The sequence below is a fragment of the Vombatus ursinus genome, unplaced genomic scaffold (assembly GCF_900497805.2).
Source record: "Vombatus ursinus unplaced genomic scaffold, bare-nosed wombat genome assembly UNPS02000577.1, whole genome shotgun sequence".
Taxonomy (NCBI): domain Eukaryota; kingdom Metazoa; phylum Chordata; class Mammalia; order Diprotodontia; family Vombatidae; genus Vombatus; species Vombatus ursinus.
Window position 1 is genome coordinate 24,556,542 of NW_020940355.1, and position 16,934 is coordinate 24,573,475.

A 16,934-nucleotide genomic window follows, 5' to 3' on the forward strand; every position below is an offset into this window, starting at 1 on the left:
AGATCCAGCAGTCTGTCTATTTTATCACCTAGCTACTCCACCATAAACAAAATAAGTATATACAAATATATGCAAAAAAAACAAATTCAAGGTAGTTGGAGAGAGGGAGACACTAGCAACTGGGTGGGGAGAGAGAAGATATTAAAGGCCTCACAAAGGAGGTGTTTGAGCTGAGCTTGACCAGAAGTCATCAAACTCCACTCAAAGAACTATAATAAGGAGAAACTTCCCAAGACAGTCCACTCTTCAGACAGTTCTAATTATTAAGAAATGTTTATGTACATTGAGCCAAAATCTGCCTCTTTGCAACTTCTACCCATTGTTCCTAATGCTACCCTTTGGAGACCACTCATGACAAGTTCAATTCATCCATATGACAACCCTTCAAATGTAGATATCGTGTATCCCTAAGGCTTTTCTTCTTAAGGCTAACTGCCCCAAGTTCCTTCAACTAGCCCCCATATGGCATAGTCTTTAGTTCCCTCCCCACCCACAACCACCCTTCTTTGAACAACTTTTAGCTTGTTAATGTTCTTCCTAAAATACCTACAACTGAACCCAATACTACACAATGGAGTATGACCAAGGCAGAGTGCAACAAGGCTCTTATCTCCCTTGCCCTGGATGCTATGTCTCTCTGCAGTTAGTCTAAGATTACATTAGCTTGACCTCCACATCCCATTCTTGACCCACATTGAGCTTGTGACCTACTAAAGCTAGGATTCTTTTTCTTTTTTTTATTCATTTTTCCCAAATTTGTTTATTCTGTTTTTAATTTATGAAATAAAACAAGCATTTCCATAACATAGTGTAATAAAAAAAGATGATTGTATATGGAACTGCAAATCTATTACGTACAACTTGTTATTCCTTTTAAATTCATCATGTAAACTTCTTTTTTTTCTTTTTTTTTCCTTCCCTCTTCCTCCCCGCCCCCACCATGGCTACCATTCTTAACCTTTTTTTGTGTGTGGACCCCTTTGTCACTCTCATGAAACCCTTTAGAGAGTAATGTTTTTATTTTTATTTTTTGGCCTTTTTTTTTTGGCGAGGCAATCAGGGTTAAATGACTTGCCCAGGGTCACACAGCTATTAAATATCATGTATCTGAGGCCAGATTTGAACTCAGGTCCTCCTGACTCCAAGGCCGGATCTTATCCACTGTACCACCTAGCTGCCCCCAGAGTAATGTTTTTAAATGGATAAAATACATAGGGTTACAGAGGAAACCAACTATATAGAAATCCAGATATCAAAATTTTTTTTTAAAAAAGCCAAGTTCATGGATCACTGTCCTATGAAGCACTGTTCTAAAGTCTGCAACTCTGTTTCATGTGAGCTGATTTGTAACCGCACTTCTAACACCTTAGAAAGGTGAGTTTTTGAAACCAAGTGTAAGACTTAACATTTATCCCTCTTAAATTGTATCTTCATCCAAATCATTTCTACGCTGATGTCTGTCTCCTCATGGCATAGAGGTGAATTGGAGTACTCAAGGGTGAGGTCAGTGCATCACAAACAGGTTCTGACATACTGAAAAAAAGTTTCAAATATGATACTGTCAATAGACTGTGTCTGCTGTCTGGGAACCAGCCAAGTTGAGTACAATGAGTCTCATAACAAGTAAGCTAGCCATGAGGTGATGTAGTCTTTGGTCATGGCAACCCACGAAACAAAGAATATGTGACAGTTTCCTCAAGCTTGTGTAAACCCCTCTCATTTCTGCAGTGATGATGGTGACAGAGTAATAGAAACTGATAACTAGATGATGTAGGGGATAGAACATTGGGCCTGGAGTCAGGAAGACCTGAATTTTACTCTGGCTTCAGACCTTTACTAGCCATGGGACTATGGGCAAGTCACTTAACCTCTGTCTGCCCCAGTTTCCTCATCTATAAAATGGGGATAATAGCACCTACCTCCCAGGGTTGTTGTGAGGATCAGATGAGATAATATTTGTAAAGCACCTAGCATTTAGTAGGTACTTAATAAATGCTTCTTTTTTTCCTGGTAAATGTTTAATAATTGACTCACTGGGGAAAAACCATATGCATGACAAGCTTTTTAGTTTAATCTGAATTATTAATATTTTCTCCACTACTTTCTTAAGTTTAGAGAATCAACAAAACAATAAATCAAGCCCCGATTTGTAGCATTTGCCAGTTGCCAAGGTATAAATAGGCTCACAATGAAAATTTAACAATCAGCTCTTAAGCTGTTATGAGCTGGTACCAGCACAACTTGGATAGAAAAGGAGGTTGAGAGGATGGAGAATCACAAAATTTTTACACAGTCTTCAAACAATAATTTAACTGTCAATATCCTAAGTGTGGGGCAGCTAGATGGTGTAGTGGATAGAGTGCCAGGCCTGGAGTCAGGAAGAGCTGAGTTCAAATATAGCCTCCGACACTTACTACCTGTGTGACCCTGGGCAAGTCACTTAACCCCATTTGTCTCAATTTCCTCATCTGTAAAATGAACTGGAGAAGGAAATGGCAAACCACTCCAATATTTCTTGGCAAAGGCCAAGAAAACTCCAAAGAGGGATCACAAAGAGTCAGACATGACTGAAAACAACTAAACAACAACAATCCTAAATGTGAGACCATTGACCAACAACTAAATCATAACAATGTGGACAAACTCACTCTGAACAAATTGTAGCTCAAATAAAGAAAGGTTCCCAGGTTCTCTTTAAAGAAGTAAACCTGAAATTGGAGTTGATTCCATTGTGCACCCAAAGACAATGGGAAATATCAGTGAATGGGCCACTTGGTTACCTCGTTCTTGTAGCACTCAGGAGGAGTATAAGCAAAATGGTGGCCATGAAGATAACTGTAGCTTAGGTGCCACTATCCCCTGCAGAGGATGAAGAAGTAGAGGAATTTTATGGAGAATCTGATGAGATCTTCCAAACTAAGGCAACATATCTCTACATATACTTAATCCTCAAAGACTTTAATGCAAAGGTAGGCATAGGGAAGGCCAAACAAAATTTTTAAAATATGGTTCATTATTAAAAAGCAAAAGAAGCTAAAGACTACAGACTATACAGGAGTCTCATATCTATATGTCAAGAAAACTTTCTTCAAGAGATAGTGATGTTATCAGGGAAGTGGTAAAAACAGAACACCTCAAAAACCTGGAATTTGGTAACTTCAATATCTGACATTCCCCTAATGGAAGCCACTAGGTGCCCTACCTTAGTATGAAAAGATGTGTATTTTTGTACACATATACCAAAATATTTATAGCAGCTCTTTATGTGCTGGCAAAGAATTGTAAATTGAGAGGATGCCCATCAGTTGGGGAATGGCTGAACAAGTTGTGGTACATGTATGTAATGGAATACTACTGTGCTATAAGAAATGATGAGCAGGCAAATTTCAGAAAAATTTGGAAAGACTTATATGAACTGATGCTGAGTGAAGTGAGCAGAGCCAGGAGAATATCAGACACAGTAACAGCAACATTGTACAATGATCAACTATGATAGACTTAGCTCTTCACAAAAATACAATGATGTAAGAAAATTCCAAAAGACTCATGATGGAAAATGCTATCCATATCCAGAGGAAAAAACTATGAAGTCTGAATGCAGATCAAAGCACAGTATTTTCACTTTTTTTGTTGTTATTTTTTTCTTTCTCATGGTTTTTCCCTTTTGTTCTGACTCCTTTTTTTTCTCAACATGATTAATGTGGAAATTTGTTTAATATGATTGCACATGTATAGCCTCCATCAGATTGCCTGCTGTCTTGGGGAGGGGGGAGGGGAGAAAAAAATTCGAAACTCAAAATCTTATAAAAGTAAATGTTGAAAACTAAAATAAATAAATTTTAAAGAAACAACAAAAAAGAAGTTCCCTAGGGGCCACATGTTGACTTAGAAAATCACATATTAACATTATTTATGTTCTATTACATTTTTACTTCTTTTGTTAACTATTTCCCAACTACGTTTTAATTTGGTTGGGGCAGCCCTTCCTTGCAGCTGCAAATTTGATAACTCTGCTCTAGAGGCACAAGATTCACAGGACTTTGAAACTTGGAACACTTTTGTTTGCACTATAAAGAACACAAAAAAGGGCTTTAATCCAAGCCCATAGAGTCAAAACAATCTCCTCCCCCTTCTGTGGACCACCCTACTCCAGAAATCTGTACAGTATCTATGGCTTAGAGGACTGCCCTAGAAGGACCCCAACAAGAAGGAGAGGAAAACAGTCTGTTTTTTCATGTCTATGCTCCCCTCTAAGGCCCTGTTGTTTATCCTGCATTGCTGGTTTTTTAGCTCTCCTGGCAGAGCTCCTCTGAGGCTGTACTTGTGGATATTTCCCCACTCAATCATCATCATCTTCAGCTCCTGACTGGGTGCTCTCATTGCTGTTTTCTAACTCTGGTTCTCCCCACAATCCAGTTTTCCTCCAGTGCACTGTCCATGCTTGTTACCTTCTTTCCAAGGGGACCAGTGCTGGCATTTGGCCAGTAGGGAAGAGACCCACAGCATTGCTCTAGTTTTTTCATGCCACCAGCCTTTTGAATTTTTTTTTTAAATTAGCAGAGTCCCACACTCCACACAAAGGGTCTCTTCAATTAACTGTGGGAATGCCCCCCTACCATCTACTTTGTATTCCAGTTTTGATCATTACTTCCTGGGCTGCGTGACTTCTGCATGCATTAGCATGTCCAATTCAGTTTGGGAGTTTGGAGGGGCACACCTGACCTCTTTCCATTTTCTATCTTCATCTAAAACTTTGGAACCAGATGTAAGTTATCCCAGGCTATTTCTCCAAAGATTTCCAAAAGGAAGAGTATATATGTTATGTTTGTATGCTATGTGTGTTAATGCAGATTTGTGCATATTTAATTTATATATTTAAGGCAGAGTTAAAACCACCCACCGCATTCTAGCTCTGATAGTGCTCAAACAATCCACTGATCAAAAGACCTCAGACTAAGTGCAAAAAGGCCATAAAACTAGAATGATGCTGAACAAGAATCACTTTCAGAAACCCCGAGGGAATTTGGTCATGCCTGGAGACTGTTCACAGCTTATCTGGCAAGCTGAAAAGGGAGGAAAATCAAGAATTGGGAGTGCATGCAGAGTTCTAGATGAATCCCCTAGGGAGGAATTACCTAGAGTTAGGTGGTGGAGATGGGGAGATGCCTCAGCTTTGACCTTGGTTAGCTCTCCTTTCCCCATCCCTGCCCACTTTGAGTGGAAAAGGATGTTCCTGATTCTAAAGGTCTAAATGATATTGGGTTTCCCATCTGCCCTTGGATGTCCTAAATGGCATCAGGGATTGGCTGGAGGCAGTGTCTACATCACAGGGAGTCAAGACTTAATGAGTGTTAGCTGATAATCTTGATGACTGAGGGGAAACATACCAATTGGGGCTAAAGCCAATGGCATTACAGAATTCCCCCTGACCCCTCTGGGTTACCTCTAGAACCCTGAGGGGAAGATGTATGTGAGCTAGCTCTGGGAACTTGACTAATCAGTGAGAGTGAGAGCTGGGATAAGGATGCCTCAGCAATTACATGATTGCTGTCTTTCAATCATTTCAATCATGCCTGACTCTTGGTGACCCCCTTTGGGGTTTTCTTGGCAAAGATAATGGAGTGGTTTGCTATTTCCTTCTCCAGATCATTTTACAAATGAGGAAACTGAGGCCAACAAGACTTGCTCAGGGTCACAAAGCTAATAAGTGTCTGAGACCAAATTTGAACTCAAAAAGTTGAGTCTTCCAGACTCCAGGCCCAGCATTCTATCCACTGTGCCCTAGCTGCCAGAGATTATATGGACTACACATTAATAAAAACAATTTAAATGATTCCCTAGTATATCCAGTATGCATGCAAGTTAAATCACAGTGCTATTTAGTATCAGACTGTGTTTCGAATTTGCTCTTTTTGTAGAAGTGATCTTAGAAAGTCATCTTTTTCAATCTAATTTTACAGATGAGAAAACCCAAGAGTTTAACTGATTTGCCTAAGGTCACATAGGCAGTAATAGTAAGTAGCAGAACTGGATTTCAGGCTCAGGAATCCTAATTCCAAATCCAGTGTTCTTACCATTTTACCATCCTGATTCTCATATCACATTCTACCCTGTATCTTACTCTTTTGTGTTCATGTTATTTTTCTCCCACTACATTATAAACTCCTTGAGAGCAGGAACCCTATTATTTTTTCATTTTTGAACCTCGTTGTCTAACACAATATCTCTCACATAATAGGTACTTAATAAGTACTCACTGAATTGAAATCAATCATTCATTTTTGATTATGACTTCAGAGAGCAATTAGGCACATAGATAAAAAAAATTAAGATGGAGAATTCGGTCTTAGCTGCAGCTTGGGCAACCATTTTGCTTACGATGAGTGCAGCAAATTTTAAGAAACATCTGGAGCAAACAGGTATGGGAATTTCCTCTAATGTTGCTTCAAATGGAAGGTAAAGGTTTAGGCAGATTACCGGCAAGAAAGATTGTTATTCCTTGAATAAGTGGACAAAGAATGTCTTGCTTTTTACTTTTACTACTATTAGCAGAGCAGTTTGAGATACATAGAAACGCTAAAATCCTACTTACCCATATTGATAAAGGAAGTAATCTACTTTTGAAACAGAAAAAAAAAAATGTTTTCTCCCTTCCCTTGATGGGTAACTTGCTTACTGTTTGACGTTCATTTATTATAAGTTTACATTTATAAACCATCTGATTTCACACATAGTTTCCATGCACTAGTTACAGCTCAAATCCAAACATTCCATAATGCCTCCATTCAAGGCTATTTTCCTCTCCCGATTTCCAGCTCTCTGTATGGATGCTTGCAGTATAGAATGAGATGCTATTTGCCTCCATCTGTAACCTTAAAAGCCCTTCTGTATTCCCCCTCCCCCACCTCTTTCTAAGCATTTAACAAATAATTCATGGCATGGGGAGGGGGGAGAGGAGGAGGGAATGGTTCCCTTTAAAAGCCATGTTGCGCAGCACTGCCGAATGCTGATTTGTATTACAAAGAAGCAAAATCTTTTTGAGGAAATCTTTGCATTTCAGTGTCAGGACTTGGGTGATTTAAGCACTAATGAACAGTAATGATAAAAGACGTCTTACTGAAGACAAAGCAGAAAATGTTTCTGGGTTAAGTCTATGTTATAGACTTGGAATTTTCTTTTCCCTCTTGAGTCTTTTGTTGTTACCTGAGCCAGCTGGGTCTCCATAGTGCTTCCAGGCTGTGGAAGAAGTGTTCTCGTCTCCCACAATGCCTGCCTGATTTGATTAAAGAGCACCATTGGCAGCTCAGAAGGGGAACTTTCCCATTTCTCTCTAGCCTGGAGGACAGTAGACTTGAGAGTGGAGGGGAGGGGTGAGGGGGAGCTGCCACACTGGGGGGTGGGGGGTAGAGAACGGATATAAATAGGTTGAGTCACAAAGCACTAAGAGGCAGAAATTTCTGTATCAAAGGCAGAATCTTTTTTTTCTTTTCCCCTCCCCCCAGCCCCAGTGACTAAAAAGCTGCATAGAATTGAAGAACAATCCCCCACCAATCCTTTGGGTATATGACTAGCCTACAAAAGTGTTGGGCTCAGTGTCTTTCCGATGTTCTCAACTGGAGAGAATTGTGAAGAAGAAAATGGAAATACTGTTGGATTTGGAGTCTCTCTCTCTTTTTATTCTATGAAGCCTGATTCATTGGCTGTGTGTCAGTTACCTAGGTAACGTATGTAGATAGAGGCTGAGACGCTGTAGTCAGACTATTCATGAGAGTTGTGTGCTGAGTTTTAAGTGGTAGATGTATGCTGGGGAGGGGGGGAGCAAACTAGACGATGTATAAATTTGAATATGTTAAAAATACAGTTTGCATCAAGTCCACTTGGTAGACATGAGATAAACTTGAGAGTCTAATGCTTGCCAATTTGCCAATAGAGATAATCAATGTGTAAATTATGTGAATTAAAAGCAACTTAGTATGGGACAGCTTAACTCCATTAGTAATTAATTGTGTGTGGATATAAATGTTGCATTTTTCTGCCTGGTAGCACTTTTTTTCAGAAAAATCTTCATGGGACCAAAATTTTAAAACTGTAAATAACCAGGCATTATGATCACTCACATTTTAAAATAATAAAGCACCTTCATTGCCACAGTCCTGGAAAGTAAGTTAAGGCAAGACTTGTTATCCCCATTTAGATGAGGAAATGAGGTTCTGATTTGGCCAATGTTACAGAGTCAGCAAATGGTGGTACCAATTCCAAAGCCAGATTTTCTGATTCTGAGTCTGAGGATGTCAGATCAAACCACACCCAAGCACATACACATGTGTACAAAGGCCCAGGCCACAAACATTGCATGAATAAGCACATGCACATGAGCATGGGCACACATATACATACACATGGTATGTCTACATACATAGTAGATATACATAAAAACCACCTCCATTTTATCATTCCATTGGAATTGGAAGGAGCATTTAAATTGATAGCAGGAAAGCCAAGTTCAAATCCTAGAATAGCCATCTGCATCTTTCTGGCCTTTCTCTACAACATCCCCTCAGCAGTCTTGCAGCCTTATGCATGCCCTCCCCAACCTTCCCTCTTCAGTTCTGGTCCAAAGCATTACTTCCTGACCCCCATTCCCCGGCGTGTGTTGCCTCCTTCGTTAGGATGTGAGCTTTTGTGAGCAGGGACTGTCTTTGCTTTACTTGTAGTTGTATCCCCAGAACAAAACACAGTATTTGGCACATAATAACTATTTGATAAATAGATAAATAAATAGATACATTTTCCAGGGTAGCTAGGTTGCAAAATGGATCGAGTTCTGGGCCTGGAGTCAAGAAGACCCGAGTTCAAATCCAGCCTCAGAAACTTACTATTTGTGTGACCTTGGGCATTTCACTTGATCCTATTTGTCTCAGTTTCCTCATCTGTAAAATGAGCTGGGAGAAGGAAATAGCAAAACACTCTAGTATCTTTGCCAAGAAAACTCCAAATGGGGTCAGGCTGACTGAACAACTTTTCATTTATACATACCTCTTAAGATGACAGAATTGGACTCAATCTCCCTTTCAGGTCTGAAATTCTGTTATCCTATGTATTATTATGAATTGGGTTTCGGTACGCACACTAGTCAGAGAAAAAATATCTTCTAAAAGAATCAATTTATAAATCCACATACTTCAAAATGTACTGCATGCCAGATAAACTGAGTTTCTCTCCTTATCTCATTCCCTCCCCAACAAAGAATTTCACATTGACTCAACTGAAATTCATTTTACTATATGAGTGCCCTAAACAACATTTTTTTTCTAGAATAGCTCAACACACTAAAAGACTATGACAAGACCTTCTTGGGCTTCAGAGGAAAGAAACATTTTGAAGATAAAACACCCATGCTGGAAAAAAAAGAAAAGAAAAAAGAAAAAAAGGTCAAGTGGTGGGCCAACAATTTCAAAATTTTCTTTAAAATGTGCTTCTATCAGCAGCCAACCTCACATTTCAATTCAGCTGCTTGCAGAAATCACAAGATTCAAATCACTGAACCAAGTGAGAAGAAAGCTGGGTGGGGTTTCATTAACATGTGCCCTAATGCCCAATTAACATTGTCCCTGGGAAGACAATGCTAGAAGTAACACAAAATAAAGATATGTGGGAAAGTCGTGAAAATTATACTTATTTATTGGTCATACTTAAAATTTTTTTCCATGCCTATCCCTCCCCCCACCAAAAAAAAAAAGTCTAAGCTACATCCACCCAAATAATCCTGAATATGCATTACCACGGGTGAAATTGGTGGTCCATCAGGCTCTGAAATCAGAGCTGAAAAACGAAACCTTTAATTGAGGTGAAGCTGTGTCAGCTAGCTCATTTTACAAGGCGAGGCAGCGTGATCACTGCAGAAAGAAAGCTGTGTCCCTGCTCTTCTCGGGTTTTCTGAACCGCTCGCTAGTAAAGAGGCTACCACTGCACTGGGTGACAGCCGCTGGCTTCTAGAAATCTAGTGTTTCCTCAATTTACCCTGCCCCCCCTCCCTGCATCTTAGCTTTATTTCAGTCCAACAAGCACCTATTATGCCCCTTGCCCTATGCAGGTGTTTCTGGGTTTAAGCAGTTTGAAAAGGCTGGAGTTTTGGGCTGTCTGCTCCACAGTCTTCGCCAAATCCTGCCTCTCCTCTTCCGAAGTGCTGCTAAGGATGTACTCTGGTATCTGTCTGGGAATCTGCAACAGGATGGCCGATAGAACCAGCTGAAGAGCTAGGGCACAAGGAAATATTTTGTAGGTGGCTGGGTTAGGAGGGAGCGTGTTATGTTATCTCTCCCTCACTCCTCATTCACTCTGCACGTTGGGATTCAACTGAAACCCATCACAATTGATTCTCCTCATCCCCTCTTTCTCTTGCTGGAAGGGAGACGAAAACAGCCTAGGCCTACGGGAAGAGCTCAGCCCTGAGAGTGTCTCACTCAACAGCTGTTGGCCTTACTCCGCCGCTGCAGGAGTCGCGGTCATGCTGGCCCTCTGCCTGGAATATGAAAAGGGAACTTGTTTCCTAGTTAAAAAAAAAAAAACCGCGCCAGGGGAGGCAGTTACTTACGGAATGAGTTGAGTTTTTCAGGCCTGATACAGAAATGCCTGCATCACACACACACGCACACACACACACACACACACACACACACACGCACACATACACACACAAGAGTTCTAAGCATGGTTCTATGCTGTGAGTGAAGACAACCGAAGCAGCAATAGGTCTTTGGAGGAGGCAAGGGAGAGAAGGATTTGAGGAGAGGGTAAGGTGTAGAGGTCCAAGCACCCCTCCTCAACTTTCACCTCATCCCCCTCCCCACCCGCAAGCCATCCCACCGACCTGCACGTCAGGCAAAGCAAGGCTATGGTAAACCGTACTAAGATTTCTATTTCTAGTTCCCAGTCAAAGGTTCTTGGTCTCTAAACATCCAGAAATGCAATCAATTCCTTTTTTTTTCCTCCTCTCTGTGTCTCTCTGTCTTTGTCTCTGTTTCAGTCTCTATCTCTCCCTTCCCCCCCACCCCCCAACTAGCTAACAAAAGGATCTGCAGCTGCTTCAAATACTTCAAATGCGCATTGCACATCCCAAAAGGGAGGGTCTCTGCGTGCGCATGCTTGTGGCTGTGATACTGGCCTTTGCCTATGTGTGTGTAAATGCTTGTATGCGGTGGATTTGACTCGCGCCCAAGGCTGCAGGGGGATGAGTCTCCCCAGAATCAGCCCAGGCAAGGAAAAAAGCTGGCACTGCTGCCCGGTTTTCTCACCGCTTCTCAAATAAATTCGAGTACTGCAAACTGGAGGCTTGAACAAGCTTTTAAAAACTTACGGGAGATAAAGCCATAGTCCTCAGTCCTTTGTTTCATTGTCAAAGCCTATTGTCCCCTCCCCCTTGGGACCCCACCCTTTTTTCCTTTTCTTTCCTACTACCTACCACCACTCCCCACTCCAAACACAATCTCAAGTCAAAAGAAGGAAATAAAAACAGAACACAATAAAATCTGGCGAAGCAGCAACTTGTAAGAATTGAAAACATTTTTCTTATGCCAAATCTATTTTCCAGAAATGAACCCGTGTCTAATCTGGAATCAGGCTGTACTTTCCTATTCTAGCGATAAGAATACGAGAGGGGTGTGTGCGTGTGTGTGTGTGTGTGTGTGTGTGTGTGTGTGTTTGTGAGAGAGAGAGAGATACACCCTCTCCACTGAGCCACGCAAGTCTCTGTTTTAGCTCAGTTGGGGATACAGAGAAGGTGGGAAGAAAAAAAAAATGACGGTGCAAAGGTCACGAGTCTGTCTGCCCAGAGAAGGATAAGCTCTTTGAATAAGGAGGAAGAGGGATGGTGCGAACAAGCTCTTCCCAGACTCTTTCTTTCCTTCCCAGCAGTACTGTGTGCCACTTTTTAGAAGACAAAGAGAAGAGGTTAATATGGGGTGGTGGTAACCTGCTGGTCTGTTTCTGCTGATGTTCGATGGTCCCACTCTCCCCACTTCCACTCCCGGATTACCGGGGTAGGGATGATGGGGTGGGGAATGAAACAGGTTCACTCTTTCGTCTGGCTCCTCCCAATCTGCCTTCTGTCCAGAAACAGAACCTAGTACTGTAGGATTTGGGGGAACAGCACCGAAGGCAGGAATTCAGAACTCAGAATAGGAACTAGTTGGAGAGAGCTGGAAGAGCACAGGATCATAGAAAGAACCCTGTATTTGGAGCCAAAAGGCCTGGATTCGAATCCCAGTTCTGATATTTCCTGCCTATGTAACCTTGGAAAATCACTTGCCTTTCTGGGCCTTATGAATAAAAGGAGGGGATTGGACCTCTCAGGTCTCAGCTCTAAATCTTTGTTCTTATGATGCTGGGATGACCCCACGGGGGGAGGGGGAGGGTTGGAGAATTGAACTTAGATTCAAGGTCCAGCGGTGCTTACTAAGTTTTGTGATCTTGGGCAAATCACATAATCTCTCTGACCCGCAATTTACTCATTGGCAAAACCCAGAATAATACTTGCTCCACGTACCTCACAAGGCTGTAATGAAAGCGCTAGGTAAACGTGAACTATAATTTCCATGCTCTCTAGTTCCCGTCCTATACACCCAACCAGCCTTTTCAACCCTTCCACCTGTTCCATTTCCGTTGCTTTCCTAGTTACCAGGTTTTTCCCGCAATTCCCTCCTTGCCACACCCTCCTGCCCTCCTAGGCTCTTCTGCCAGCTCTATCAACTTCCTCTCCTATGCCACACTAGCCTTTTTTCTCCCTTTCTCCTCAGCCCGAACCCTAGACCATGCCCACGCCCCAACCCTCCTCTCCCCGCTCCCCACCCTTTTAGCCAAGCCTGGTGTTCCACTTGGATAGGCTCTCCCAGGCCTAACGGGTCCATAGTCCCACCCCTCCACTGTCCAAGCATTACGTCATCGTCGGGGGGGGCAGGAGTTTGTGCTAGAAAGGGACTGGGGGAGGTATAGGGCTAGGTGGGGGAAGGGAGGGTGAGGGGCTCAGGGGTGGAGTCTGGTGCCAACTGCCCCACCCTTATTATAAAAGGCTGTGTTGGGGGCTTACTCGATTTTAGAGTGTAAGTGTACGAGAGGAATCGTATTGTGTTCCAAGTGAAATTAGGAGGGGGGGTGGGTGTGTGTGCGAGAGAGAGAGAAGGAGAGAAAGGAAGCGAGGGACAAAGAAAGAAGGAAAGAAAAAGAAGGTAGAGATCCACTTTGCAAGCCAGGTATCATCATGCGTGAGATTGTACACATTCAGGCTGGTCAGTGTGGCAACCAGATAGGAGCCAAGGTGAGTGCTGGGCGGCGGAGGTGAGCAACACTTGTCCGGGGGTCTGGTTGGAATCGTGGGTAGTTCCTGGGGATGCTGCGGTTTCTCTTGCACCTATCCCCAGGGGACTTTCCGGCGTCTTTGTACCAGTTCCTTTGTAATTCAGAGAGGCGTGACCCACGCCTATCTGCCAGAAGACTGAGCGCTTTGAGAATTTCCGAGTCTTTTCTCCCTTCCTTTTTTTTTTAATCTTTTTTTCTTTTGGTCTCCCTCTACTACTCACTACTACTCTTTTTTTTTAATCTTGTCCTTGTGGGCGAGGATGTGTGTGTGTGTGTGTGTGAAGGTCTTTACTCGATTGAGCCCACAAAGCTGCAAGGTTGGGAGGATGGGAGCCCTCGCTACTGGTGTGTTGAGAATCCACAATTACCCTCCGCCTTCTTTTCTTTATTCCCTTATTCCCACAGTGGAGATTGATCCCCAAATTCTCCATTACCTTGCCACTCCCACTCCAACCTCCTGGCTCTCCTAGTCGAACCAGCCCCTGACCTCTCACAAAGCTGTCTGTGCTAGAAGACTAATGTAGAGCTTTTTGTTTGGGGAGCGGGGGGTGGGGGAAGGAAAGAAGGGCAACATGAAAAAAAAATCACTGGAATCCCTCTCTGGTGGTCCTGCTGCAGCCGCAGCTGCCTTCTTCTCTCTTCTTCCCTCCCCACTTGCCCGAGGGCTAGTTCTGCTGGTTCTGAGCCGCTATTTCTGAGGAAAACGCCCAGCACTAACTCTTAGTTCTGAGAGAAATCTCATTTCTCTGAGACCTAGTCCAGGCTACCTGAAGTGGGCGGATGAGGAGGGGGAGGGATGTTAATAGGTTGGTCTCTTGATGGTCTTAACGTTGCTAATTGTAAGTTCTGTCACAGTTTTGGGAGGTCATCAGTGATGAGCATGGGATTGATCCCACAGGCAGTTACCATGGAGACAGTGATTTGCAGCTGGAGAGAATCAATGTTTACTACAATGAAGCCACTGGTAATTGCTTTTTGTCTGCCCTTTCCAACCTTCTTTCTTCTCAGATATCACCTTCCTGCTTTTCATAGATTTGTCAGTGATGTGAAGGCTGAGATTTTGGGTGCGTTTTCTTTGTATCTTCACTCCTGATACAGTGCCTGACACATTGCAGGCACTCAATACATACTTGTTGAATTAAATGGTTGGGATTGACTATAGCATCTCACCAGCATGAGCAATATCACCTGCTTGCTCTACCTGGCAGAATACCACTTCCTCAGCAATAATCCACCAGGTTTTCTGGACTGCTTTCAATTATAAAGGACCAAATTGAGATACTCCCCTTTTTTTCCTTTGTCTGAGAACAGCAGTTTTTGTGATTGTGTTGATTTAGTCTCCTTCCCCTTGAGATCCCCTGCAATGTTGCACAGTCTCATCCTGCCTTTTGTTCTCCCCACCTGCAGGTAACAAATATGTTCCCCGTGCAATCCTGGTGGATTTGGAACCCGGCACAATGGACTCAGTCAGGTCTGGACCATTTGGCCAGATCTTCAGGCCAGATAACTTTGTTTTTGGTATGTGAGTAACATATCTGATGACTTCATAGATCATATTTTATATTAGCATTATAGGGTGGAAGGTTGGGACTCTCAATGAGTAAGAATTACCAGTATTTCATAATTCTAAAAACCTGTTCTTCGTATGTACTTGGAAAAAAATGCCATGCCTAGTCTCTAGCTATAATTTATATATATGAAATAGCCATATCCAGACCATTAATGTTTGACTTTTTTTAAAATAATAATCAGAAATAACCCAATTCAGTGGTGACTCACAGGTCTACATAAGTGCCTTAGGACAGTGGTGTCGCACTGAAATAGAAATGGGGCCTCATCACATAATGACTTAGAAAACCACATTTTATGTTCTATTGTATTTTTATTTATTTTGTTGAATATTTCCCAATTACATTTTAATCTGGGCTAACATAATGTTACAAGCCTCTGGGGGATATTTGACACCTCTGGCTTAGGATATGAAGATGTATACTTTAATCACTAGTAATTGATACAGCCTCTTTCTCCTTCCCCTTCCAGGCCAGAGTGGTGCAGGAAATAACTGGGCAAAAGGCCACTACACAGAAGGAGCAGAATTAGTAGATTCTGTCCTGGATGTAGTGAGGAAGGAGTCAGAAAGCTGTGACTGTCTCCAGGGCTTCCAGCTGACCCATTCCCTGGGAGGTGGTACTGGGTCTGGAATGGGAACCCTGCTCATCAGCAAGATCAGGGAAGAGTACCCAGACAGAATCATGAATACCTTCAGTGTGATGCCCTCCCCCAAGGTATCAGACACTGTAGTTGAGCCCTACAATGCCACCCTATCTGTCCACCAGTTGGTGGAGAACACAGATGAGACCTACTGCATTGACAACGAAGCTCTCTATGACATTTGCTTCAGAACCCTGAAGCTGACCACACCCACTTATGGAGACCTCAACCACTTGGTCTCTGCCACCATGAGTGGAGTCACCACCTGTCTGCGGTTCCCAGGTCAGCTGAATGCTGATCTCCGCAAACTGGCAGTGAACATGGTGCCATTCCCCCGCCTGCACTTCTTCATGCCAGGCTTTGCCCCTCTGACCAGCCGTGGCAGCCAGCAGTACCGGGCTCTGACAGTGCCTGAACTCACCCAGCAGATGTTCGATTCTAAGAACATGATGGCTGCCTGTGACCCCCGCCACGGCCGCTACCTGACTGTGGCCGCCATCTTCAGGGGCCGCATGTCCATGAAAGAGGTGGATGAGCAGATGCTCAATGTGCAGAACAAAAACAGCAGCTACTTTGTGGAGTGGATCCCCAACAACGTGAAGACAGCCGTGTGTGACATTCCACCCCGGGGCCTCAAGATGTCTGCCACCTTCATTGGCAATAGCACAGCCATCCAGGAGCTGTTCAAGCGCATTTCAGAGCAGTTCACGGCCATGTTCCGTCGTAAGGCTTTCTTGCACTGGTACACTGGTGAAGGCATGGATGAGATGGAGTTCACTGAAGCAGAGAGCAATATGAATGACCTGGTGTCTGAATATCAGCAGTACCAAGATGCCACTGCTGATGAACAAGGGGAATTTGAGGAGGAAGAAGGGGAGGATGAGGCTTAATTCAGACATTGAGGGTTTAGGAAAAGCTTTAGTCAAAAATGCAAGTCTTTTGGGGGGATGGTATCTTCATGATTGTACTGAAGAAGCATGGTCTCTTTAAATGTATACTTTGATGCTCTCCACTGTTGCCTGTCACCATTTTTTTTGTAACTCTGATTACATTAATGTAACAATTGTGATACTTCTGAAATATTGTTTTAAATGGCTAAAAAAAAACCACATAAACATTTGTGACTTTAATGGTGTCCTTCTTTATTTCTCTGCATCCTACCAAGAATAAGTATATGTTGTACTAGCACTTAAATATACTTTTAATAATAATAAATCAATGTCCATTGATTTTTAAAGACAAATCTTTCCTTAAAGAGACAGAGTAAATAAAGTTCAAATGAACCTGCTATTGCAGAATAGTAAAACTGGATCCTGAATTCTAGAATGATCCTTCATAAACAGTTTAACTTTATTATTAGGTCCCTTTGA

General features: G+C 42.6%; 1 protein-coding gene across 1 annotated transcript; it reads left to right on the plus strand.

Moving 5' to 3' along the window:
- Positions 1–13,213: 13,213 nt before the first annotated feature.
- On the plus strand, positions 13,214–16,627 carry TUBB2B (tubulin beta 2B class IIb). The gene is made up of 4 exons (XM_027840588.1): positions 13,214–13,312; positions 14,209–14,317; positions 14,761–14,871; positions 15,394–16,627. The coding sequence occupies exons 1-4, from the start codon at positions 13,256–13,258 to the stop codon at positions 16,452–16,454; spliced, it is 1,338 nt and encodes a 445-aa protein (XP_027696389.1). The 5' UTR covers positions 13,214–13,255; the 3' UTR covers positions 16,455–16,627.
- Positions 16,628–16,934: the final 307 nt, after the last annotated feature.